A 27,649-nucleotide genomic window follows, 5' to 3' on the forward strand; every position below is an offset into this window, starting at 1 on the left:
GCGTCCCAATTCGCATACTATCCATCCTAAATAGTATTCGAAAATAGAATTAGTAAGTCCCAAACCATAGTATGTTGAAAAGAGTATGCCAAAGGTTCCTGGATGGTTTACCATTTCAGGTAAAAATTTGAAGTGTAGAAGCGTCCAAACTCTAACCGCTGATATTGTTTACAATACATTGCGCATTGAACGTGAATTTGATTAGAACTACAAACTAGGGTAAAAAGTGTAAACAAACTACAAACATGGCGCACACACAAGACCAACCATCAAGTAGAGAGGCTTTGGTAAAGTTGTTTGAATGACTATTAGTTAATATCTAGCCCACTGAAACATATTTAAGCCACATTTTCTGTTTTATTTCATCTGCAACAACAATGAGAACTTATATCAAGATATGTTTGGACATTAACGTCTGCATGCATAATTACCCAAAGACCTGAGAAGATTTCTCTGCATGAAAGACTCTTGATTTGCAGATTATCCTGCTGCTGCTTCTCAAATAAGGTAGGTAATTAAATATGAAAGAAATGTGGATGATGTACCGAGATTATTGACAGGGGACATAACTAAGCAACATAATGATCTGTTAATGAAGAAGTAGTATGTCCCGAAGCTTGCCTACTCTTCTTTTACTATTAAGCATGTGTGAGTCGGAGGTGGTTGGAGCTAAACTGAGCAGAGCTGTGGTCCTCCAGGAGTTTGAGACCATTGCTTTAAATCTAGGCTAGTCGTCAAATAGACAGATTAGACAGACTTTATATGTGTAGTCATTCATTTCTGTCTATTTGTTGACTAATCTAGTTTCTAATCTAGATTAGACTAATTAAGGCCTATTCTTAGATATTAGATTAAATCTTTATTGCATCTATTAGATTTTCAGAATCAGAATCAGAAAGAGCAAGTATGTGCGAACATACCTGGCAATAAAGCTCTTTCTGATTCTGATTCTGAAATCAATAAACTTTAATGCATTCTTGCGGAGTCAAATCATGAATGTGTTAAAAAAAATTACTATTCATACTTCGCGAAAAGGGGATTTTAAATTAAATAATTAAATTAATTTCCATTTAAAATTCACCACAAGCAACGCCGCTTAAAAGCTGGTCAAATTATGATATCTTACGGTATGTTGCATAATAATTGCATATATGAGATGTATATGATGCTGTCTATATAGGCAATACAAAGTCAGTGCTGTGTTTGCTAACACACTTTCCCGCCTTTGTGTACTCAAACAAATGTTTACCACTAATACCTGATGAGCTTGAGCCTGCATGAGCCATAAAGAGCATGAGCAAATGTTCAGTGTGATTGGTATCGATACTTGTGTTCTGAAGCACATTGATTATGAACAGAGTAGGAAGCACAGATCAGGCTGAAGCAATGCCGTCAGGTACATCCCCATTTTGCCTCTCTCTCTTCCACGCGCACACATAAACAACTGCATCTGAATGTAAACATAATACAAGTAGAACATATTAGCTGCAGGTGCTGTGATCCAAACACTGCTGTTCAGGATTCAAACAGTTTGGCTTGTATTTTAAATGAGACTGCTGAAATAAATATACAAAAACGTTTGAAGATCTAGAGGAGGAGCGGGACTGTGGCCTCCCTGTGGCCCAGAGAAACACTGCAGCTTCAGGGTGGCAATCCAAGGCTCTGTTCTTTGGTTCTAGGCTCCTATTGGCCAGCCTAAACAGCTCTTTATCACCTCACTTTCCTCTGATAATACACAAGCCCCACCCACAACCTCATGTTTTCAGTTCACTACAACAAAAATAGGCACAAAAACACTACAGACTTCAACGTAATGTTGCTCTCCTCATCTAGCGCTCCATTCTCACTCTATTCTGCTTGTAAACATTACAAACCACAGTAAAGGCCCCAATGAAACAGACTCCCAATTCACCACCAACACTTCAGACACTGTTTAGATGCACAGATAGGGAGCTCCTGGTAAAAATATTCATGTGTTTCTATATGGAGGGACACTCTGGGGGTGAAATGGGGAGTGGGGGATCTCCATGGGGTGCTTTATGTTTGTTCAAGAACACTGAGAGACTAAAATACAAACGGATAAAAAACAACAACAATGCAGTGTGCTCTCCTTTTCGGAAAATACACTAGTGATGAACGTGTTCGAATGCAAAAAGGCCTCTTTTTTTCCCCTCTGTATTTTTTTTTGCGGTCTGTTCTCCTCCAACACCTCTGTGATGCTTGCAAAAACAACACTTGGCAAGGAAATACACAGAAAATAAAAATATGGAAGCAGGTTATATCCATACGGGAATATCAGGGGGAAAATGCAGTGTTCAGCCGTAGTTCATATCCATCTCTCTAGTGTTTCCGTAGCCAGAAAGGCAAAAAGCTCTGTGAGTTCTTACCAAACTAAATGAGGAAAAAAATTCAATAAATAAATAAATAATGACTTTATGGGTCCTCCAAATGTCACTCAATAACAGATTTCATGTAGTTATATATATATATATTCGTTTTCTGTTGAAATATTATTTCTAATCCTGGAAGCAGATTTGAAAATAGTCATTTGAATCCTTTTTTGTTATTTTTTGTGTCTTTTTTTCCCAAAATACTTCATTTAGAAAAAAGTCGTTCTCAGCAGGTGTTGAGAAAAATATAGACTGTGAAAAGCTCAGACTCCAGGTTAAGACTGTCCCACTCGTCCTTCATCTTCAGCACGAATGTATCTGAAGAACGAATGTCCTGTTCACAGCTCTGATCTTGAAATCTTTCTGATGTAGTCCTGGTCTCCCTCCCCATCCCGCCCCTTTCAGAAGCCCTGTATATGACAGTAAGCTTCCAGACTGGAGAAGAGAATGTAGAGAAACCAAAGACTGAAGAAGAAGAGTGTGGTGAGGATGCGGTGTCCCCGTGGGCCGCCCAGCTCACCACCGATGTGAGGCCTGCGCCGGTACAGCAGGACACCCACTGCCAGAAAGGCAAAGATGGTGAAGAGAGTGACAGAAAATGCAAGGGAACCTGCAGGCACCTCGAACGCACGACCCTGCATGTGCCAGTAGATGGCAGCCACTGACCAGGCCACGCCGATTCCCAGGAAAACGTTCACGGCGTTGCTTCCGGTCACGTTACCGATGGACGCGTCTGCGTAACTGTCCTGCACCGCCGCCACTTTACTAGCAAAGGTGTCTGAGGAGAAAACAGACATCATTTACTGTAGTTATCAGTGCTTTAACAAGCCTTATCAAGAGGGAAATCAGAAGGAAACAGATGTACACTGATTTTATGAGGCAAAACATTGTAAAAAACAAAAAATACTGTTTAAAATTTCTCCCCATTTCAGAAAGAGTATTAGCTGAAACCACAGCTCTGAACCGTACCAGTAACACACATGGAAATGAAACCACTGAACAGAAATGCTTATTTAAAATCATCTTTAACTCATTAAAACATGTCAGAAACATTACTTTATTTTACTCAGTCATTTAATAATCTCTTACCGCGAGAGCAAGCTTTATATAATTAATTACTACAAAGAAGCAGCAATGAAAAGTGTTTATGAATGTTGTGAATGTTTTGCTATTTGACAGAAATTTGTTGAAGTTAAAATATAATTATTTAGACACAAGCCTCCCATCACGGTAGTTTAAACACATTATTAAGACAGTAGTTGAGCAGAATACAATGAATAAATATAATATAGTGCATACTTTAGCAAAGCACTCTTCAATACAGGTAGATTTATTGCTAAGTGATGCTGCTTACAAGCTGAAACACTGATTAAGCCATTAACATGAGATATGTGATCTTCATTCATGTTTGTTTTGTGCTATAACTAGTAGTAAAGACTAAGGAATACTTCTAATAAATAAATACTTTTAATAAAATGGACAGAATTTAAAGGATTCGACTGTTTCTAACTGAAGATTGGGCAGAAAATGTTCTATATAGAGTAACTTATATTTAAGTTATTTTCATGCATGAACTTAAAGTTAAAAAAAATAAATAATCGAATATAATTAAAACCAAAAATTGATCTTGGGATTGCAGAAATAATACATTTCAATAATATGTAAATTTATAAAAGTAAAAGATTACATGTAATGATGCTGTAAATTGTTTTAGGTTTCTTGCAGAGACAGGTTATTTTGCTTCATAAGACCTCAATGTATCGTCAGGAGCCATGAGTATCCATTTTGTGGTTTATTTGTTTTATTTTTGACTATTAAAGTTCCAGTATTTGTTGACTGGATTTAATGAATCACTAAGGACCACAGCTTCAACTAAAAAAAAGTTATTTAATGGTCTACTAACGACAAAAGTCACCTTGGATGGCCTGAGGGTGAGTAAATAGACTGCAAATTTTAATTTCCCTTAATTAAATTTTTTTTCCTGAATAAAAGTATTAAAGGGATAGTTCACCCAAAATAAAAATTCCTGTCAATTTACTCATAACTTTTTTTCTTTAGCAGAACATTCAAAATATATTTTTAGCTGAATCTGTAGTCCCTGGTGATTCATATAATGGCAGTCAATGGTTAACAATTTTTAGATTAAAAATCAAACATACAAACACAGCCACAGCCATATCACCCTGCAGCCCAAGACTCACTGAAGCTAAGCAGGGCTGAGCCTGGTCAGTCCCTGGATAGGAGACCACATGGGAAAACTAGGTTGCTGTTGGATGTGGCAGCAGGGGGCGCACAACCTGTGGTCTGTGTGAGTCCTAATGCCCTAGTAAAAGTGAAGGGGACACTACACTGTTAGTGGGTGCCGTCTATCGGATGAGGCGTTAAACCGAGGTCCTGACTCTCTGTGGTCATTAAAAATCCCATGGCACTTCTGGTATAGAGTATGCTTACAAAGCATGGCCTCCCAATCATCCCCATCAACTGAATTGACTCTAACTCCATCTCTCCACTCCAACAATTGCTGGTTTGTGGTGAGCGCACTGGCGCCGTTGTCCTGTGACCGCCGTTGCGTCACATCATCCAAGTGGATGCTGCACACTGGTGGTGGTGTGGAGAGACCCTGCCCATGATTGTGAAGCACTTTGGGTGGATAGCCATACACAATAAATGCGCTACATAAATACACAATACATAACAAACAATTCCAAATCAAAAGTTCTGGCGACAAACTGATGTCTTGTGAAGCAAAACAATCAATCTTTGTAGAAAACTGAACATTACTGAACAGTTCTCGGTGCTCTCAAGAGTGTAGTGAGCACAAGCTTCTGTTTGCTTGATGAAGTATGCGAGAGTGCATGTACAGACCCTAGTTTAATTAATCAGAGTGAGTGTAATTTATAGCAGTTGCCACCTTGGACAATCACAGGTAAGAATCGTTTTGACAAAAATGTGCCTTCTCAATCTCTTGTCACCTCATGCTTGAATGCGTGCTCATGCATACGTCATCAAGCAACCAGAGGTGACTATCAACTTTTTGCCCAGGCTGTGGATTAAAGCTAATAATATTGTAAATAATGCCATTTCTTGCACAAAACAATCAACCTCCAATTGACTTTTTGTTTTTAAAAGATGTCTAATAGACGTCTAAACATAGTCGTCTTGGCTAAAACAAGGCTAAACTTGGGCTTTCAGTGAAAATCTAATAGATTTAATAAAGATTTAATCTAATATCTAAGAATAGGCCAAAACTAGACTAGTTATTAAATAGACAGAAATGAATGACTACACATATAAAGTCTGTCTAATCTGTCTATTTGACGACTAGTCTAGTTTTGGGCTATTCTTAGATGTCTATTAGATTTTCACTGACAGCCCAAGTTTAGTCTTGTTATAGCCAAGCTGTCTACGTTTAGATGTCTACTAGACATTTATTAAACACAAAACTGTTTGCTAGGATGGGGATTAATTTGGACTAGTTTGTATTTAGTTTGTATTTATTGTGTTTATTTTTTATCTTAGAAACGAGTGACCACTAACTTGTATTTTATCAATCACTAAGGACTATGGATTCAGTTAACAAACTTTTTTTTTACTTCTACAAAAGAAAAAAAGCCAACTAAATCTTCAATAGCCTAAGGGTGACTAAATTAACAGCAAACTAGCATTTTAGGTAAACTAACTATTGTTACTGATCACAAACTTTCCAATAGTACTGTAAATGATGACCCTTTTAAAGGTCCGATGAAATTAATAAATGAAATAGTTTTTTAGATGTTCGTATCATTATGGTTAGTTTGTAGGACATCTATAAGCTAGTGTGCTCCAAAACAAAACAGTGACAAAATTCTTGTTTAGAAGAATTTAAACATGTAAGGCTTGTAGTTTGTCACTACCACTAAAATGAATCAATGATTTTATTCACTTCACCTCATACTTAAGTTTCCCATCAAATCATGACCAATCAAATGCTCTTTAGTATCTGGCATGCCCCGTCCCCTTCAAAACACTTTACATTTGATGCACTTGAGCTCAACAACTCTGGCAGAGCGGTGAAAAAACAAATGTTATTGGCTGTTTATTTTTTAAGGGGAGGAGCTACACTTTGTGCCACCCTCTCTTTGTGTTTTGGTTAAGATTACATCAAACATCAATTACAAAATGCACATTTCAAAGCCCTTCACATGACCTTTAAAAGATATTTGCAAAAATGCATTATATAAGCAAGCAATACTCACCAGGAATGGATGTTCCCAGAGCTACAAACACCACAGCAGTGACAGAGTCCTTGAGGCCGATAGTGCAGCCGAAGTGACTGGCCAGGTCACCAATCACAGCAGTCAGAAGACCGATGATGATGATGGAGACGATGAAGCAGGCCCATCCGTTCCAGTATTCTGTGGGCGGAACACAGGCAAACAGAACCTTCCAGAACACCGTCAGGAAGTGCATGACATAGTCAAAACAAGATGGCAGACGCTCCTCTGCACCCTCATCCTCGTCCTCATCTCCTGAGATAAATGCAGAGAGAAAGAGAGAGAGAAAGAAAAGAAAGGAGAACATGGTAGGGGAAAAATCAAAATAAAATGAAAAATGTTAGTATTGTTTTGTCATCGTACAGCTTCCACACCTGACCAAAGACATCGAGGGGTCTTGTTGCCTTGGAAACGCAGGCTGATTGATAGTCACGTAATTGATGGCTAGACAAGGCAAGAGCTGTGCTTATATTTCAACACTGGTCATAAAAGATTAACATGTGGGAAGTCCTATTGCATTTAAAATGAATGTTTTTTGGGTTTTAGTATTTAGCTAGTGCACTTGAAGATAAAATTTAGGTTAATTTAAAAACCAGCAAGCATTCTAATCTTGCATTTTACTTCTGCTAATATAGATAAATGATTTTCATGGCATCATTAAGTACTTTTCAGATATTCCGACCAATCAAATGCTATATTTCATCTTAAGTGTCCTACCCCCTAAGAGACGCTAAAGACTGACTTAGGCCACGTTTACACTGTCAGGTCTTGATGCTCAATTCCAATTTGTTGCCTGTATCTGATTTTTTTGCCAGTCCGTTTACACATTCTTTTAATCGTGACCCATATCTGATTCATGTTTTTACACTTGCCATACAAATTACGAGGTTGCGAATGCGTAAAGGCAGGTTCTAGCATCTGCGCCACACTAGCCATGATGGAAGAAATTGTCTTGCTTTTAGCTCTGCGAAAAATGGGAAGTTTGCCCAACTTTAAAATGATTTTGAGGCAGAGGAGGAGGGAAAGAATCGTCTTCACAGCTTGCACCTATGGTTTATATATGGTGTCCTCCACCATTCAGAGGAATTTGTAGGTACGAGAGAGATCTCAGGTTTGGTGGGAGCAAATTGTGGCAGGCTTTAATGAGGAGCACTGGGTTCGAAAATTTAGGATGAGCACCCACACGCTCTTTCTTCTACTTCATTAAACCAGAGAAGTACCACACTGTCACAAGTTTAATGATGTACAAAATGGAATGCCTAAAAAAATCCGATCTGCCTGTTTACATGATAGTTGCATTGTCACATATCCGATTTATAAATGATTTACTTCCACATATGTAGGACGCCTGAAACCGATGAATATCCGAATGCATGCTTTGTTTTCATGTTTACACGTTCATAGAACAGATCCGATCTGTCACATATGAGCAAAAAATTGGAATTGGGTCACTTTTAACTGGCAGTGTAAACAGGGCTTTATTCACATTTAACAGAGCAGTTTGCCATGGGTATTTTCATAATGTTTTAAAATATAATATTATAAATCAAATTAACTGATGCAGTATAAGTTTTTGAATTATAACTTAATGCAATAAAAACATAAACAATCACATTTATAACACAGTAGAGTTCAATGCTGATGCAGAATCTGCCTTTGCGTTTTCCTCTATCAGTCGGGTGACAGTATGTACATTTAAACAAAATATGATTAAAGGTGCTGTATGTCAGTTTGACACCCAGTGGTTTAACTAGGTATTGCATTCCTGGGTCAAAGTAAACACAAGCGCAGGTTGTAAAATTGAGGACCAAGGAGCGAGTATGACGATCGAGCCTAAAGGCTGATTTAAGTCATGTTCTAAATAAAAGCAGCGGCTCGAGATAGAAGGAATATTCTCCATATTAAAAGGAGTTTTTATTTTAACCAACACCTGAAATTTATATTTTAGAAACAGCTTCAGTTTCTTGCAGCTGAACAACAGAAAACTGACAATAGATCACCTCAGGTCCACCTTATGTGCTTTATTCAGTGTTAAATACTAATATTTTGAGTTTGAATGCCATTTTACATGACAATTATTGCTATACTACTGAAAGCAGCAGCAGATAGTTCACCTCAGATCTTGAAAATAAAATAAACTGTTTGAAATTGAACTTTAAAACTGTCAAATTATGCAAACTAACACATATCAGTGATTCAGCATGTGCATTTAATAATGTTAAATAGGTTTAATATGTATTAATTAGATTATAAACCTTACCATTTTGTGTTAGGACCCGAGGTTACAATGTTACCTGCTAGCCTAATGTTTACGCTTATAATATTTTTATTATTTGCTTATTAATAACCTCATGTGGAACTCTGAATCTGTCTCTCATTTCGGAATCTGCTACTGTCCACTGGAGGTCACATTTTGGTCATAAGCGCACGCTTTGAGAGCCTTTCTGAATGAATGAATGAAAAACGCTGTTTTCAAAGGCAATCCGGGGTGCTGAAATATAATTGGCTAAACTGGCATTGGGCAGGTTAAGGAGGCCAAAACAAAGACACATTCCGGCATGGAAAACACATTTTCAAAGCAGAATATCTGACTTTAGCGTTGTTTTTCAGATAAACAAGAATGTTCACTTGGCATGTTTCTTAAATATCTGCAAACATATTATGGTATTTTGATGCTTTAGAAGAGTCAAAAACTTACGTACAGCACCTTTAAGTTCCACTATTTCATTAAAATATTGAACTATTGTTAGAATTTAACAGTAAAACAAACAAACAAACAAACAAACAAACAAACAAACAAACAAACAAACAAACAAACAAACAAAAGATTAAATAAGATTTGTAATATCAAATCTCTTAACCATCCCCTTCATTTTCCTCCTCTTCTCAGATGGGATGGTGGGCCAAATTAAAGGGTACAATGGGCCAACTTTGGTCCGCAATCAAAAAAACCTAGTTTGGGCATCCCAAGCCTAAACATTTGCATATTTAAGAAAATAATAAATAGTAGCTGTGTTGATCTGAACCCCTTCACATTTATTAAGATAAAAATGCACAAACACAGTCTATACGCAAGTTGGTGCTGACCACAAAACATATTGTACTTGATTAAATTATACACTGAATGCAGTATTTTGATGCAGACTCAGCATTGCTATTAGTGACTGTGGCTCTAATGACTAAAATATGCTTTAATTTAATGACTCTGATTGGCAGAGATGTGCTATAAACAAAACTCCATTGGATATTTGTTAAAGAGAGGAGGGGCTAATCCAAAGGCCCTGCCCTGTTTTCAGTTGAAATTGTCACACATTAACCAAAACAAATGTAAAGAAGCGGATAATAATACACTGTAACTGAAAGCTGAAGCTGCTATCAAATTAGTCAAAATGTTAAGAAAATGGACACATTAGGGTTGTAGGATGAGTAGATCCATGTAGGAGTGTTGTGGGCACAGTTTTCATGTGGGCCGTGTGATGTGTCACAATAGATAAAAATAAATGTGTGTGTGTGCAGTATGACCATGAGTTTATGTTTATATAACAACTAAGATGTAAGCTTTTATTACATGTCATCAAAAACTAGGGTCCTTATGATTTCTGCAATGTGGAAAAACAGACAGAACCATTGAAAACAGCCATAACAATGGGATCTACTGGACAAGTTCAGGAATATGATTGAATGTGGCAAATTAAGGACGAATGAATCAAAAGTAGAACCGTGCACCTAAACAAATTGCAATTTAGACTCATGTTTAAGAATATCAAAACACAAAATGTATTTAAATATTGTATGGATGTTCAGATCACAAAGCATTTCTTAAAAAAATAAAATAAAAAAAATCATACTGAGGTATTAAAGCATTTATAAATGGCTCAATAGTAAGCATTTTATGAATCCAATTATTCACATAGGCTTTGTGGATTTATTAATTATTCCAAGCAAAAAATAATTAAATAAAAAAAAATTCCAGAAAATTTTTAAAGAAGATTAAATGAAATCTTATATTTGCCTCAAAACAAAACCCTTGCACACTCTACCATTTAATAGTCAGGGGTTGACATGATTTTAAAAATATGATTAAAAATAACAACTCAGGTTTATTATTGATATGTACCCCAATATACATTTCTGGAGATTGAAAAATACATCCTAGGAGCTACCTTTTAGCAGTTTTTGTTTTCTCGAATCCACCAGAGGGCACTGTGTAGGCTTTATCAGATCTCAAATTTTTCTCGCGAGTGCCATTCGTGCCGGCTGTTCTAACGGAAATCCTCTAGAAAGTGATGTCGAGTGACTGACTGATCGACCGTGACCCTCACCCACCCCCTTCCTAAACCCAATTGACAGTGTTTTCAAAAGCAATCCTAAAAAAGAAAACGCCTCGCCTAATTTTTACCATGCTTTAAGATCTTACCACTTTTTCACCCTGTTATGTATTTGTTTATTTAATTTTTTGCCTTTTTTTGTTTTACCTGCTTTTTGGAACTGTTCTTCGGCAGACTTGAACCCCGTCGTAGCAGTCCCTCCTCCCTGTGCCTCAAGCCCGCTGACATACATGACGAGCTACTGGGCAAACTGGTAACAGCGGAAAAGCCATGCACACGGAGGTAAGCGGTCAGCTAGTAGCGCGAAAAGAAACAGAAGCCGTCGGTGGCATCATACCGCCCTGTAGCATTTGTTTTAAAGACAAAATGCAGCCATAAATAGCTCTGGCCACATAATTCGCGCTCTCCAGAAATGTATAAAGGGGTACATTTCACAATGAGCCAGTATTGCAACAAGTAATATGGTAACACTTTACAACAGTTCATTAGTTAATGCGTTTACTAACATAAACTAATCATGAACAACACATGTACAGCATTTATTAATCATAATTGAACATTTCCTAATGCATTATTAACATCCAAGTCCATGCTTGTTAACATTAGTTAATGCACCATGAGTTAACATGAACTAACAATGAACTACTGTATTTTCATTAACTAACGTTAACTAACATGAACAAATACAGTAGTAAATGTATTGTTCATTATTTGTTCATGTTAGTAAATGCATTAATAAACATTAACTAATGAACCTTATTGTAAAGTGTGACCAGTGATATTGTTAAACATTATCGCAATGTATAATAATGACCCATCAAAAATGAACCTAATATGGTGAATGATTTGTGTGTGTGTGTGTGTGTGTGTGTGTGTGTGTGTGTGTGTGTGTGTGTGTGTGTGTGTGTGTGTTTGTGTGCTTGTAATATAAATGTGTTTAATGACACTTGTTGAGAGTTGTTCAGAGCTGATAGTCACCTGCACTGACAGTTATGGCCTCCATGAATTGCTCTCTCCAGGAATTTGTGCCCACGACCAAAGCCAAGTTAGTCTTTTTAATCAGCTTATCTACAGTACTCTACAGCAAAACACAAAAACAGACGAATTACAAAACATAGGCAGGCATATCAAAAATCTTCCTCATGAAAAAGTCTGCTGGTCTGAGTGTACCTTAAACTCATACGACTCCTCGATGATGATCTCTATTTTTGAATGCTCGCCCAATATAGGCTTTCCCATCTCTGCTATTCTTCTTGCTTCCTCTTCCTCTGATGACAACTTCCTGTCCTGAATATCTACAAGAGATGAAAAAACAGAGAGAAACTTTTGTGTCATTTTAGTAGTGAAGACTTAATTAAACAATGATTTCTATAAGAATAGACAGAAAAAACACAACATGCACCTGTCTTGGGGAACGTTTTGGCCAAATTAAAGAATTTTTTAAAATTTAAACACTCTTAATAAATCAATCAAATATTCACCTACTGTTCATTTGTGAATATTTATTGTGCATTTATTGTCACTATAAAAATTCAAAAGTGTATTTTTCTGTTGGCTAATTATTTAATTACGATCAAATTACTGGAAAAACAAATTATGTTTCATATTAAGTCTTAATTTCTTAATTTAGGTTCTAAAAAAGAATCAAGCGATTTTGTGCTTTAAACAAGAACTTACACTCACTGGCCACTTTATTAGGTACACCTTACTAATACTAGGTTGGTCCCGCTTTTGCCTTCAGAACTGCCTTTATCCTTCATGGCATAGATTCAAAAAGGTACTGGAAATATTCCTGAGAGATTTTGGTCCATATTGACATAATAGCATCACGCAGTTTATATGTGTTTACATGCCTAAATGCATTGAGTTGCTGCTATGTGATTAGCTGATTAGAAATTTGCGTCAACGAGCAGTTAGACAGATGTACTTAATAAAGTGGCCGGTGAGTGTATATTTTACTGGAGTCCAATATGTAAACTTAACTCAAAGACAAAAACAAGATACCTTTCCTGACATCTTTATATTTTTCCTTTTTAAAGAATGAACTCAATTAATTTGTATAAATACAAGTGACAAACCATTTTGCTTCATAAGTAACTATATCTTGATTTAGATATTTGTACTAGAAATACAAAGAAAATCTTATTTTACAGCATTTAGTCAAAAAGATTCATTTATGAAACAAGCCAAGTGAATTTGTGCAAAATGTTCATAAAATCATTCTTATGTAACTCGTCTCACCCAATTGAATGTGACTACTTACATAACACTACTTTTTACGAACTATTTATGCAGAAATTGGCTCTGCTTTTGTTTTATGAATGAAGCAGCAGTGTCACTAAAATTACTCTTATTAGAAAATCTACACATGCAAACACACACAGATTAATAGCCAAACTTACTTTGACTGAACCTTTGAGTTGAAGAAATAACAAGCACAACACTCACCAAACACACACCAACTGAAAGTTGAGATTACCACCTTCAACACATAGCTTATCTTCTCATGCATGTGAAAGTGAGGCAGACGAGACCACAATTTGTGCCTCATTATACCTCATAAAACACACATTCACGCTCCCACTTACCATCAGCTAATAACAGAGCTGTGTGTGGAAAAACAGAGAGAGAGAAAGAGAGAGAGGGAGGGGTGGAATGACATGAAGAGCACATTAGACAGATAATGGTGGAGGGAAATGCAGTGAGATGTTGGACAGGGTTTATTTGCTCAGGTAAACAGGAGTATAAATATTTGCAGCCTGTGGCGTTTCATCACACAGCCCAGACTCTGGAGCCGGACAGGTGTGAGCGGACAGATGTGATCAGATGTGATCCAGGGCGCCGAAGCAGGGGGTTGCCTGTGGCAACGGGAGTGTCGTAGTAACATTTGAGATGTGGAGACAGAATAAAGTAGTGCTTAGGATACGCTAATTACACACACACATACACGCGCACTTGCTTTCCAGTTGGGATTATTGCATGTTTTTACATTGATTTCAGTGGCTTTTACACTGAGCTAATTATAATGTCAGTCCTCTAACCCTGAGAAAAGAAGTTTTGTATTATTAGATTGTCATAAAAGTGCCATACGATTAAAATCTAGATATACCTAGGCAGAGGATATGACAATTATCTCACAGCAAGAAGGTTGCTTGTTCGAGCCTTGGCTTGGTCAGTTGGTGCTTGTGTGAAGCTTGCATGTTCTCCTTGTGTTGGTGTGGGTTTTCTCTGGGTGCCAAGTCCCAAAACATGCGCTATAGGTGAATTGGGTAAGCAAAAATTGTCCATAGTGCATGTGTGTGAATAAGTGTTTATTGATGTTTCCTAGTGATGGGTTGCAGCTAGAAGGGCATCCGCTGCGTAAAACATATGTGGTTCATTCCGCTGTGGCGACCCCAGATTAATAAAGGGACTGAGCCGAAAATAAAATAAATGAATGAATGATTTAGGCATAACTGATATATATATATAACAGTTAAGTGTGTGGCATAGAAACAATGGCACACCATGATCTGGAAAATCCAGTAAGTGCACAATGGCAGTGAAAAACAGGAGAATCAGAACAAAACAGACTGTTACACAGTAGATCGTTATTTGATTGATTGGAGACAACATTTTTCATTTGACTACTGCTGCATCCGAATTCGCATACTTCCATACTATATAAATAGCTAAAAGCAATATGCAGGCCAAGTATATGCTCAACGTATATGTCTGAAACCACCTTGGAACTTGGACGTATTATATCTGCCATTTTGTCATGATCCAACCCATCGCTTAAAGCATACATTAGATCTAATTCTGTCTTATGGAATCGAGGTTATTGACGTAGACATTATACCACAAAGTGATGATATTACAGATCACTACCTCTTACTATATAAGCTATGTTTACCTGAAATCAACAAACCCGCTCCAATACTCCGCCCTAGTAGAACTATTGTTCCGTCAACTAAAGATGAATTTATAAATAACTTACCTGATCTCTCTCTATTTCGTAATGCACCCGCAAACTCAAATGATCTTGATGTAGTAACCAGCAGTATGGATGCCATCTTTACTAGCACACTAAATACTGTGGCACCCATCAAATTAAAAAAGGCTAGAGAGATTAAAACTATACCATGGTATAATAGTCATACTCGTGCGCTCAAAACAGCAACCCGCGCCCTGGAACGTAAATGGAAAAAAACTAATTTAGAGGTCTTTAGAATTGCGTACAAAGACAGTATGTCCAGCTATAGGAGGGCTCTAAAATCTGCCAGGACCGAGCACCTGCGCAAACTGATAGAAAATAATCATAACAATCCTAGATTTTTATTTAACACCATCTCTAAATTAGCAAATAATCGGTCATCCTTGGAACAAACTACTCCACCGCAAATTAGTAGTGATGACTTCATGAATTTTTTCAGTAATAAAATAGAAGGCTTTAGACAGAAAATAGGAGATGCCAAACTTTCTGCACCGGCTTATACTCCAAATCCTGTAAATATTTCATTAAATCATAATAATAACCTACACTGCTTCAAAATCATAGAACATGAAGAGTTAGTAAAAATTATAAATAACTCTAAACCAGCTACGTGTATGCTGGACTCAATTCCAACAAAATTACTGAAAGAGCTGCTACCTGCTATAGGAGAACCTCTTCTTAACATTATCAACTCTTCTTTATCTATAGGCCATGTTCCAAACTCTTACAAGCTAGCTGTTATTAAGCCTATTATTAAGAAACCGCAACTAGACACCAACAACTTAGCTAACTATAGGCCTATTTCAAATATTCCATTTATGTCTAAAATACTAGAAAAAGTTGTTTCCACTCAATTATGCTCTTATCTGCAGACGAACAATATTTTTGAAGTGTTTCAGTCAGGTTTCAGGGCTCACCACAGTACAGAAACCGCCTTAGTGAAAATAACCAACGATTTACTCTTAGCTGCTGATCGAGGGTGCGTCTCGCTATTAGTTTTACTCGATCTTAGTGCGGCATTTGATACCATTGACCACAATATCCTCATAAATCGTTTAAAGTCTACAGGTGTCCAGGGACAGGCTCTACAATGGTTTAAGTCATACTTAACTGACCGCTACCAGTTTGTAAATCTTAATGGACAGCCTTCACAAATCTGCCCAGTAAAGTATGGGGTGCCTCAAGGATCAGTTTTAGGCCCTTTACTGTTTACAATTTACATGCTACCTATGGGAGACATTATTAGAAGACATGGGATCAGCTTTCACTGCTATGCAGATGATACTCAATTATATATTTCCACTAAACCTGACGAGACGTCTGAACTTTCTAAACTAACTGAGTGTATCAAAGACATCAAAGACTGGATGACCAACAATTTTCTTCTCTTAAACTCAGACAAAACAAAATTTATTACTTATTGGGCCTAAATCTTGCACACAGCAGATCTCGCAACTCAATTTACAATTAGAGGGATACAAAGTTAGCTTTAGCTCTACTATAAAAGATCTGGGTGTCATATTAGACAGCAATCTAACTTTTAAAAACCATATATCCCATGTCACAAAAACTGCCTTCTTTCATCTGAGAAATATCGCTAAATTACGAAATATGCTATCCATCTCAGATGCAGAAAAGCTAGTCCATGCTTTTATGACTTCGAGACTGGATTACTGTAATGCTCTATTTGCTGGCTGCCCAGCATCCTCTATTAACAAACTTCAATTAGTACAAAATGCAGCAGCCAGAGTTCTGACCAGGTCTAGAAAATATGATCATATAACCCCAATTTTATCCTCCTTACACTGGCTGCCTGTTAAATTTCGTATTGAATTTAAAATATTACTTCTCACCTATAAAGCTCTAAATAATCTAGCTCCTGTTTATCTAACCAACCTTCTGTCTCGCTACGAACCAACTCGCTCCTTAAGATCTCAAAATTCAGGGCTTCTGGTAGTACCTAGAATAGCAAAATCAAGTAAAGGAGGTCGAGCCTTCTCTTTCATGGCTCCTACACTCTGGAATAGCCTTCCTGGTAATGTCCGAGGCTCAGACACACTATCCCAGTTCAAAACTAGATTAAAGACCTATCTGTTTAGTAAAGCATACACTCAGTGCATCACCTAGCGGGTTCCACACTGGCTTCTACATCTTGCTTATATACACTATGAACAGCAGCTACGCTAATTATTCTCTTTTCTCTATTTTCACCTGGGGATACTCATCCCGAGGTCCTCAGATTAGGCGGAGTCACTGATTGGATCCAAGACCAGCGACGTGATGATCCCAAGGATTCCATATCCGGGACCAGGCCATATCCTGAGCTGCTGCTGCGCTGATGGTCGTGGGGAGTGGAGAACATGAGTCTGATTCCAGCGACGCTCCAGGGACAGACGAGTCTTCATTGAGGCCATCTTCCAGCATAAACCACGGCGAATGAAGTTCTGCACAAGACTTTTGGCCAGCGGAGAAATTAAAATGGTCGTGCCCAACTGAGTCTGGTTCTCTCAAGGTTTTTTTTCTTCACTCCCATCAGGTGAAGTTTTTTTTCCCTCTCCGCTGTCGCCACTGCCTCGCATGGTTCAGGATTGGTAGAGCTACGCATCGATGAATTTGCTCTTCGGTGTTTGAACTCTCAGTAATGATTAAATCACACTGAACTGAGCTAAACTGAACTGAACTGAACTTAAACACTAAAACCTGAACCACACTGTTCCAGTTACTATGACCATTTATGTGAAGCTGCTTTGACACAATCTACATTGTAAAAGCGCTATACAAATAAAGCTGAATTGAATTGAATTGAATTGAATCACCCGAACTACCCTTGAGAGATCCATTCACTCCCATTCATAAATTCTCTAAAGGGGCATCATGGGATAGCGCAGCGTGCCTGGGATGCGCACTTCAGAATCTCGCCGGAAATAGTAGGTCATCCGGGTACTTCTCACATACTGATTTTTGAATTCTATAAATTTGGACATACTACTCAGTAGGGCCGCACGATTAATCGAAAAAAGATCACAATCTCGATTCGACCCTACACACAATCTTAATTCTGCTTTTCTATGATTCAGCCAATTATATTTTCAAGGTCAGAAGAGAAGCTTAAAGGCTGTCGCACAAGTCTTCACAGGAACATGAACACCTTCCACTAAAAGTGGAACATTCTTTATTTATAAGGTATAATTCACCCATACATTTCTGTCTTCATGTAATGATGTTTTTTGTGGCTGCGAAATAACATGTGAGCTGACCACAAACTGTTTGTGTACTTCTGAGAACGCGCTCGTGCACGCAGTATGCCATTGATGGCTACTTTAGTGAATAGAACCTGCATAGGCTGTGAACAACAGGTAATAAATTTGTAAATAACATTCAGTTTGTTGCACAGAGCAATTGTTTGAGAGCCGCGCTGAAAGAATAATTTGCATGTGTGTGTTTTTTATCACAGTGACGGCAGCCATGTGCTGCACTCGTAAGTGAAAATGAAACTGGCCGCACATCATTTAAATGATCATATGGCATTTTACAATTATGATTATGACAAGCATTTGATGTGTTTTTTCTTTCATAGCTAACAAAAAGTGTTGTGCATGAAAATAAATGTTTTACAGTGTCAGTATAGCTACTCAAGCTTATATAATGTTAAATATAATGCAAGAAGAAATCTGATCATGACAAATGTCTGATTTTACCAGTGAAAACAAATGGTCTAATAATGTTGTCAATGACAAATGACAAGGACATGTCTTAAACATAATTCAGTTTTCTAATTATGAATAGTTGTATTCAGATGTCATCATTTAACTGTGAATTAACAAACAGTACATATTGAAAGTCCACCATAATGACTGTACAAAATTTAGCATTTTAAGCAACAGTAGACTTACAAATAGGCCTAATTTAATTATTGTTGTTTTAACATATCGTCATCTTAGAATTATAAGGTTCTGACATTTTTGTCAAAATTGAGTTATTGACATATTCTTATTAAATGACAAATTATTTACATTATGGGATGTTTTTTATAAGTTGTTTACATTTTAAGACTGTAAAAAAAATGTTACACACATACTGTTTGCTATATGGATTGCAAAAACTTTGAAGCATTACTTAGAATGCAAATAGAACCTTATAATTCCAAGGTGACAATATGTTTGAGAATTAACAATAATAATAGCCTACTCATATTAACCTTTATTTACATCTAAAGAATAGTGAGAAAATCGTGATCTTGATTTTAAGAATCGTGATTCACATTTTTAGCCAGAATCGAAGTTCTATTCTTAGCCAGAATAGAACCCTACTATTCAGCTGGCATACTGATTTTAGGGTACTTTATAGTATGGAAGTATGCAGTTTAAGATGCAGCCATTGAATCGAAAAACAGTATGTGAGAACTACCTGGATGACCTACTACTTTAGGTGAGATTTGTCGGATGGACGCTACGCTATCCCATGATGAATTTTTGAATGGGAGTGAAGCGGCACAACTGACATGGGTAAGTCACATGATGAGGACAAAATGGTGGATGTGGTACGTCTGAGTTGAGTAGTATGTTTAAATTCAATTGCAGTACCTACTAAGTAGCAGGCGATTTTGGACGCAGCTTCCGAGTAGCTAAAACGCTTTCATTCAGAGCATCCATGCAACAACTTTAATCATAAGGTAAACACAAAAAAAGTTTGCTAAAATCAACAACATGCTAAATCAACAACATCATATTTTAAGACACATATTTTGTGACTGAACTTACTGAACTCATAAAACAAATGCTATGTGCTGGGCTAAACAGTTATTGTATGTGTAAACATGTGGCCACATTTTTTTTTTAGTTGAAAAGGTTAGGAAGTTTGTAAAGGAGTCAAAACAGCACCTGGGATTCCTCTGTCACATTAATAAAAGAAAATATGAGAAAACATGTCCTTGTGCAGTCTTGCCATTTTTATTGCATCTTGTGACATTATGAGTTGTTTTTGGTTTGTGTAGATGTCACTGGCCTGTGCTGCTTTCATTTTTCAGTTATTAATTTGGAAGAGCCCCAAGACTCACCTATTTTGGGGTTTTAGTCTGCTTGTTTGGTGCACACAGGGTTTTTGAAAGCCATATTTTGATAGACTGTCCTAGTTAACTTTAATATTCTTCATGTTCTACAGAGGAAAGCAAGCCATGTAGGTTTGGAAGGACATCAGGGTGAATGAATCAATAGTTTTCACCTTTTTGACTTCAGCAACCCCACTGTCCTCAAATATAATTAAATGCTTCATAGTCTCAGCCTCAAATATCACGCCCATGGACTTTAGCCTGAACGTCTGAAAATAGTTCTTGAGTTTTGAAGTCATCATGTCATTGGTTGAACTCTACAGGATTTTCTAGAAGTGTGTCATGTTATTTAATGGCCTGTCTGAAAATAAACCTGTCATGATGCCAAACCCTCTCATGGAAAAAAAGAAACAGCTGTGTTTAAAGCTGTGACAATAAGCAGGATCAACTAAACACTGGATTTTCACAAGCACAAGAATTATACAGCATAGATTCTTGATGAATAATCACAACATTGCTTAAGGAATGATTAAATAATTGCATGTCAGACTGATGACCGGGTTTTATATTTTACACATGTTCTCCAGATCTAGAAACTGCACTTTTAGAACTATAACATCAGGATGATTGCAGCATTTTCAAGAAATTAAATATAAAATCATTTTTTATTTCTATTTTAGCTCACTGCTTGAGAACTATTGGTCTAAATCAGAGGTTCTCTAACTTTTTTCACCAAGCATCACCTCTGAAAAAAATTGTTTCTCCATGTACCACCATAATGACCAGTATCAAAATGCGACGCAGTGGCGCAGTAGGTAGTGCTGTCGCCTCACACAAGCAGGTTGCTGGTTCGAGCCTCGGCTAGGTCAGTTGGCGTGTCTGTGTGGAGTTTGCATGTTCTCCCTGCCTTTGTGTGTGTTTCCTCCGGGTGCTCCGGTTTCCCCCACAGGCCAAAGACATGCGATACAGTTGAATTGGGTAGACTAAATTGTTAGTAGTGTATGAGTGTGTGTGTGGATGTTTCCCAGAGATGGGTTGCTGCGGGAAGGACATCTGCTGTGTAAAAACGTGCTGGATAATTTGGGTAATTTGGGCTGGATAATAAAGAAACTGAGCCAAAAAGAAAATGAATGCATGAATGAATGAATGATAAAATGCAGTAGCGTAGCAGGCCTAAAGAAGCAGCTACAACTCTGCGCAGCTCAAAAACAAGGCAGATTAACTCCTATTATAAAGAATATTTATTATTGTCAGCCACTTTAAACATTATAAACAGTTTGAACATTAACAGTGCTTATAGGTGAAACATCCAAACAAATTAAACATCAACATTTAATTTAAAGTGTGTTCTTAAAAGTTTTTAAAAAAGGTACTGCTATTAAAAAATAAAAAGATAACTGCTGTACTTAAATGTAAAGTATTTAACATATAGTAGCCAATTCATCCAAACCTAGAAATGTTGTTGGACCTCATAAATATAGCCTATAATGTCATCATATCCATAAATAAAATATTTTTTGTTAATTTTTGAAATATATGTTGTACTTTATATACATATGACACATATCTTTGAAATCTAAACATACCAAAACATAACTAAACATATTTGCATATTTAAATTAGAAATTAGATCTGTTTACTGCGCTTAATTTTCAGTATGTGTCAGAAAATCGAGTGATTAAACGCATAAAGCGATTGAGATCACATCTTAAGTGAACCTTTAGCTGCACACAGAGACTTTAAGTGTGTTCTAACTCTAAGCTTCAAGCTTGGCAAAGTTGCTTAAATCTATGTTCTGTGTCCTGCGCCCGAATTAATTATTCTAAATCTGAAGTAACAAACTAAACCTAAAGCCACTCTGCTTTACAAAACAAATAAACTTTAGATATTGAAAACATACATTGTTTTACACGACTACGAACACACATTTAAACCTTTTGTAATATTATTTTACCTCAGCTCTGTGCCAAGCAGGTAGATTTTTAGCAGCAGATGAGGCAATGCACTAAAGTAAACATTCTAATCACACCGGTGTGATCGTATGCTCCTGGTAACAGCCAATGCTGATCACATTGGTTATCATACGCATCAAAGGATTACAAGTGTGTTATTTTCATTAATTATTTAGCAATTCCTCCGTGCACCACTAAAAGGAAGCAAACGTACCACTAGTGTTATGCGTACCACAGTTTGAGAACCTCTGGTCTAAATAAAGGCCTTAATTTACATTTCATTTCAGAACTATTTCCGTAACAGACGGCTTTTAATTAGTCAATGCATTATGCATCCAAAATTAACAACAAAGATAATTTTGCAACATTCATTAATCCAGAACTCTGACCCACACATATTACCACTAATATGAGTACCATCTATAGGAATCGTGTTGTTTGTCTCCTCATTACTTTTCCTTTCTCTCTGCGTGTAATGACTTTAATAGTTCTGTAATCAGTGCAGTAATTTTCTGTTGCTGAGGATGAATGAGACGCCGAACAAACAAGCTTTGATTAAGTGTGTGTATGTATGTGTGTGTGTGTGCTGAGATGAAAATATCGACCCATAATGAGGAGCTGGATGTGTAAATAAGCCTGTAATTTATGCTCTGCGAGCAGAGTTGGGGGTGTCTTGATGCACGTTATTAACCTATAATTTGCGTAGCGTCGTCAACTCAAACCATCTCAACATATCTGCTTGGTGATTATACGCGTAGATATGTCAAATTCACAAAGAAATTCTTTTCATCTGTTCGACATCTTCTCTCTCTCTCTCTCTCTCTCACTATTCTTCGATTCAACAGTTCAGATTGTAAGGCACATCAGCACCCGCAACAGCTGATGCTGCCCTGGCAACAGATACCAGACGGTGAGGTAATGGGTTCGTGGGATGTAGGTGTCGATATTCAGACGAAATCTCCCTTGTCGCTGGCTCATTCGCAGCTATTTCCTCAATGCACACATGTGAATGCAGAGATATCTCTCTCACACACACACATTTTCTAAGTGAGGTGATGTTTTTGTGAAGCGTTGGAAATTCTGTGTGATAAAACGCTTCGCTTCTGCTTATCTTCTCTTTAAATATACTCGTGTGTGGCATGCGGACAGTTTGGGCTCCACATGATGTTAATCGCACACAGATGCAGTGCAATAGATAGTCTGCTAGATTCCTGCTCTCGCGTCTCTGCTCAATTATATCACTCCATTTCCAGCGTAGGCTAATGAAAAATACATGGATTGAGATGACATTTTTGTAAAAATTATTTTACATTGAGGGCAGCATGGTGGCTTAGTGATTAGCACTGTTGCCTCATAGCAAGAAGGTCGCTGGTTCAAGTCCCAGCTGAGCCAGGAGACCTTTCTGTGTTTTTTTTTTCTTGTTCTTTCTGTGTTTGTGTGTTCTCCTTCAGGTGCTCTGGGTGAATTGGACAAAAGTATAATTGGAAAAAGTGAATGAGTGTATGTGTGAATAAGAGAGTGTATGAGTGTTTTCTCTACACTACCTGCCAAAAGTCTTGTCGTTGATCCCAGTTGTTAGAGCAACAAGTAATAACTTAATAACTTAAGTTATTAGAAGGTAGCTGCAGAAGGTAGATTTTCCCGAGAAATCATCTGTTGAACTGCATCCCAATCATCCCAATCACAAATACTGCAGAAGACCTATTGGAACCCACGTGAACCCAAGATTCTCACAGAAATCAGTCAAGTTTGGTGAAGGAAAAGTCATGGTTTGGGGCTACACTCAGTATGGGGGTATGCAAGAGATCTGCAGAGTGGATGGCAACATCAACAGCCTGAGGTATCAAGACATTTGTGCTGCCCGTTACATTATAAACCACAGGAGAGGGCAAATTCAGCAGGATAGCGCTCCTTCTCATACTTCAGCCTCCACAGCAAATTTCCTGAAAGCAAAGAAGGTCAAGGTGCTCCAGGATTGGTAAGCCCAGTCACCAGACATGAACATTATTAAGCATTTCTGTGGTAAAATGAAGGAGGAGGCATTGAAGATAAATCCAAAGAATCTTGATGAACTCTGGGAGTCCTGCAAGAACGCTTTCTTTGCAATTTAGCAAGAGGAGAACTGGTCATGCTCAGCTGAACCTGATTTTTCTCAAGTGTTTTTTTCCTTTACTTTCATCAATTGGTGAAGTTTGTTTCTTGTTTAGTGTGGGACATCATTGGATGTACTCTTCAGTGTTGTGACATTTACATTATAACACTGAACTAAACTTCAACTGTGAAAAGTGAAACTTGCTTTGGCACAATCTACATTGTAAAAAGCGTTATTGAAATAAAGATGAATTTTACAGTGCTGGATTACCACTGGAAGGGTATCCAGCACAAAAAACATATGCTTGCGTAATTGGTGGTTCATTCTGCTATGGCCACCCCTGATAAATCAGTCGAAGAACAGTGAGTGAGACATTTTACATTGCTTTTTGGAGAATTTGTGGTATTTTCAAAGACAAACGCGCAATTAGTGGCAAATAAAAAAAGTTCAAAATGTTGAGCTCACTAAGTTTGTGATTTGCTGCCATGATCACTTAAGTTGTTTAATCTCACCGCGTCTTACACACATAGCCTGAATGAAGCCAATCCCATACGTGATTAAATTCTGTTCCTCGTCAGGGAAAATAATTTACAGAGAAGACCTGACTCTCCTCTCGTCTACTGTCCAGAGCAGAAATGAAAAAAACATGCTGACGTACTGAAGCATCAGCGGTTTCACTGTGCTCGAGTCGACCACTGTGCTCCATGTTAACCCACAGCAAGAATTTTGACAGATTAATACTATCAGGTTTAAAACGTAATTTAAGTCATTGTTGATTTTGTTTCTTTCAAACTAAAAATAACTCTATTAATATACAATAACACACATCACATTATTTTCTTTAAATTTGATTGAAGCAGAGGATTATGTCTTACTTTATTACAGACTGTCTGAAAAACAATGTTCACGAGTAAATCTTAAAAATAAAGCTGTTCTGTGGATTCGTGGGACAATCGTGACCTTTAATCTGATACAAAAAATCTTGATTCTCTTTTTGTCCATGCAGCTTTTTGGTTTATAAGAGGGTATACTATATAAGTGGGAATGTTCCCTCAACTGTCCTCACACATTTTGCAGTGAGAGTGCAGGATCAGCAGTTCTGAAGTCATGTTTTAATGTAGGAAATTGAAAAAAATAAAATAAATAAATAAATAAGTGATGTGTCATCTGTTACTGGTTAAGTTTCAAAATCTTGCTTGATACAAAGTTTTTTTCTGTCTGTATAAAAATGAATTAATTAATGCATTTATTTATTTATAATTAACTATTTATTGATTGATTATTACTCGGCCTTTTAAGGCATAAGAATGAAGTGAACTAAAATACATATTTATATATTTTTGCAAATTAAATTATAATCAGTGACTTGTTTGTGTGTGTTTTTCCTCTCAACAATGCTGTTTTGACCCAGGGCGACTTACATTCACGTGTGACCTGCTTTTCAGAAAAATATGGAACATTCCAACAATTAACAACGCAGTTTTCCATGGAAACAGGACTAGAATGTTCCAACACAAAAGTAATTGCTTATTACTGGTTGTCAAAGCTAATTATTGTTATGAATGCGCATATATCTGACTTTGAGGAAGATTTTTTCTTTTTGAAATTCTAAATGAATTCTAACCCAAGTCCGTGTTGGCACAGAAATAAAGAAATATCTTTTGAATAATTAATAAACTGCTTGTTTACAAGCGCACAAGTGAGGAGACAAGCCAACATGTTGTTTTTCTGGGCTTAGGTAAGTTAATAAGTAGGTTGTTTAATGTTGTCCAGGCGAGAGGAGAGCTCAAACTGAGAAGACCAGCTGTTCTTCATCTCTCATTCTTTCTGAAGGGTATAATACTGGGACAAGGACACATGCATACATGCAAACACACCCACCCACCCACACCCACACACACACACACACACACACACACACACACACACACACACACACACACACAAACACACACACAGTACCGCAGTGCTGCAGTGTGGATGCTCGTAGCATTGAACACGTCTGTTTGATTTATGGAGAGATATTGAAAGGCTACTTGATAAGTGTGTGTTTAGACTCATTTCTTACACCCATTGAGATCCTGTACTGGCGTATAAGGTCAGTGTTTACATAAACTCCGAAAAAGTCAGTAAAAACACAATACTGCAAGCTAATTCTTAACATAGTTTTCTGAACAATACTCTCAAGGCGTATATAAATGGCAAGGAAAAAAAACAGCATGCTGCCATTTTTGAAGCATTACAAAGGCATGATGGCAGCATTTCTCTGGTGAGTGGGAGATGAGTCAGTCTGAGAGCCGAACCCTGAGGGTCTTCAATGGATTCATGTGCTTTGAGTCAAAGTCCCTTCAAGGCACATCAGGCCACTCGGTGGCCATCTTGGCCATGCCACTGGAAGAATATCTAGGCGATAGGCTCAAGAAAAAAATCTCAAGCTAGCAGTTCAATAATCATTCATTCATTTTCTTTTCGGCGTAGTCCCTTTATTAATCTGGGGTCGCCACAGTGGAATGAACCGCCGACTCATTGAGCATATGCTTTACGCAGCGGATGGCTTTCCAGTTACAACCTATCACTAGGAAACATCCTTATACACTCATTCACACACATACACTACGGACAATTAAGCTTACCCAATTCACCTATAGCGCATGTATTTGGACTTGTTGGGGAAACCGGAGCACCCGGAGGAAACCCACCTGAACACGGAGAGAACATGCAAACTCCACAGTTTAATAATTAAAGACATAAATTGTATTACCATAGTTGCTGTTTCAGCTATAAAACAGGTGAAAGAGGTTTTTTCTTGTTGGTTCACATTAGAGGTGTAATGAATCACAACCCATGGTTGGGAACGCACGTGACCCACTGATTAATTAACTTGTATATTAATCCAGCATTTGCAATGATCGCAGAAAGATAACCATTTGCGTCATTCAAATTGCATGTATGAAAGCATTTTAGTTTCCCTGTAAAATTTATTGATGATGGAAGAAGTTGGGGTAGCACCTAAATGCTTTCTTAGGTTATTAAGGGGTTTTCTGTCATAAATTGTTTAGCCTGTATTAACGCATTCAGTGTAAGCTCCACAATTTAGCATAAAAAAACGGGATCTCAATTTAAATCCACACAACAAATTATAAATGATATTGATTTGCATACGTCTATTAATCTTTCGACTCACTGCATTTAAATCAGCATTTGATCAAGAAAGACATTTAGTTTTTACCATTTTTAATTAGTTAAAAACAATGAAATATTACAGAAGTTCTAGAATACCAGTTTATAGTTTAGATAAAGCGTTGATATTTAAGGTAAAGATTAAAATCACGGTTTAATCACCGTCAAGTAACTTTAACTTGATGCTGTTGAAAGTTGTAGCACTTACATTATTTAACCAATAGGTGGCGATAAACAACCATCAAAAATATGGCACTGAATAGTTCTTCAAAAATGATCCATCTAGTAATGAAACATGAAGTTTTTTAAGTGAGTTACTGAATCATTTATTAATAATGAGTCTAAAAATAAATAGGTGTTGAATAAAATAATAAGGTTAGATACATTTTTTATATACATTTAGCATTATCAGGAACAGTAGCGAAGATCAA

General features: G+C 37.2%; 1 protein-coding gene across 5 annotated transcripts in view; it reads right to left on the reverse strand.

Moving 5' to 3' along the window:
* Positions 1-340: 340 nt before the first annotated feature.
* The window catches only part of slc8a3 (solute carrier family 8 member 3), a 96,179-nt gene continuing 68,870 nt past the window's right edge, over positions 341-27,649 (reverse strand). The window contains exons 4-8 of one of the 5 annotated variants that reach the window (XM_009307477.5): positions 13,560-13,577; positions 12,142-12,266; positions 11,950-12,049; positions 6,626-6,895; positions 1,517-3,168 (exon numbers count right to left, since the gene is read on the reverse strand). In XM_009307477.5, the coding sequence (XP_009305752.1) occupies positions 2,792-3,168; positions 6,626-6,895; positions 11,950-12,049; positions 12,142-12,266; positions 13,560-13,577 (890 nt within the window). In that variant the 3' untranslated portion in view covers positions 1,517-2,791. 5 annotated transcript variants of the gene reach the window in all.

The sequence above is a fragment of the Danio rerio genome, chromosome 13 (assembly GCF_049306965.1).
Source record: "Danio rerio strain Tuebingen ecotype United States chromosome 13, GRCz12tu, whole genome shotgun sequence".
NCBI classification, from domain to species: Eukaryota; Metazoa; Chordata; class Actinopteri; order Cypriniformes; family Danionidae; genus Danio; species Danio rerio.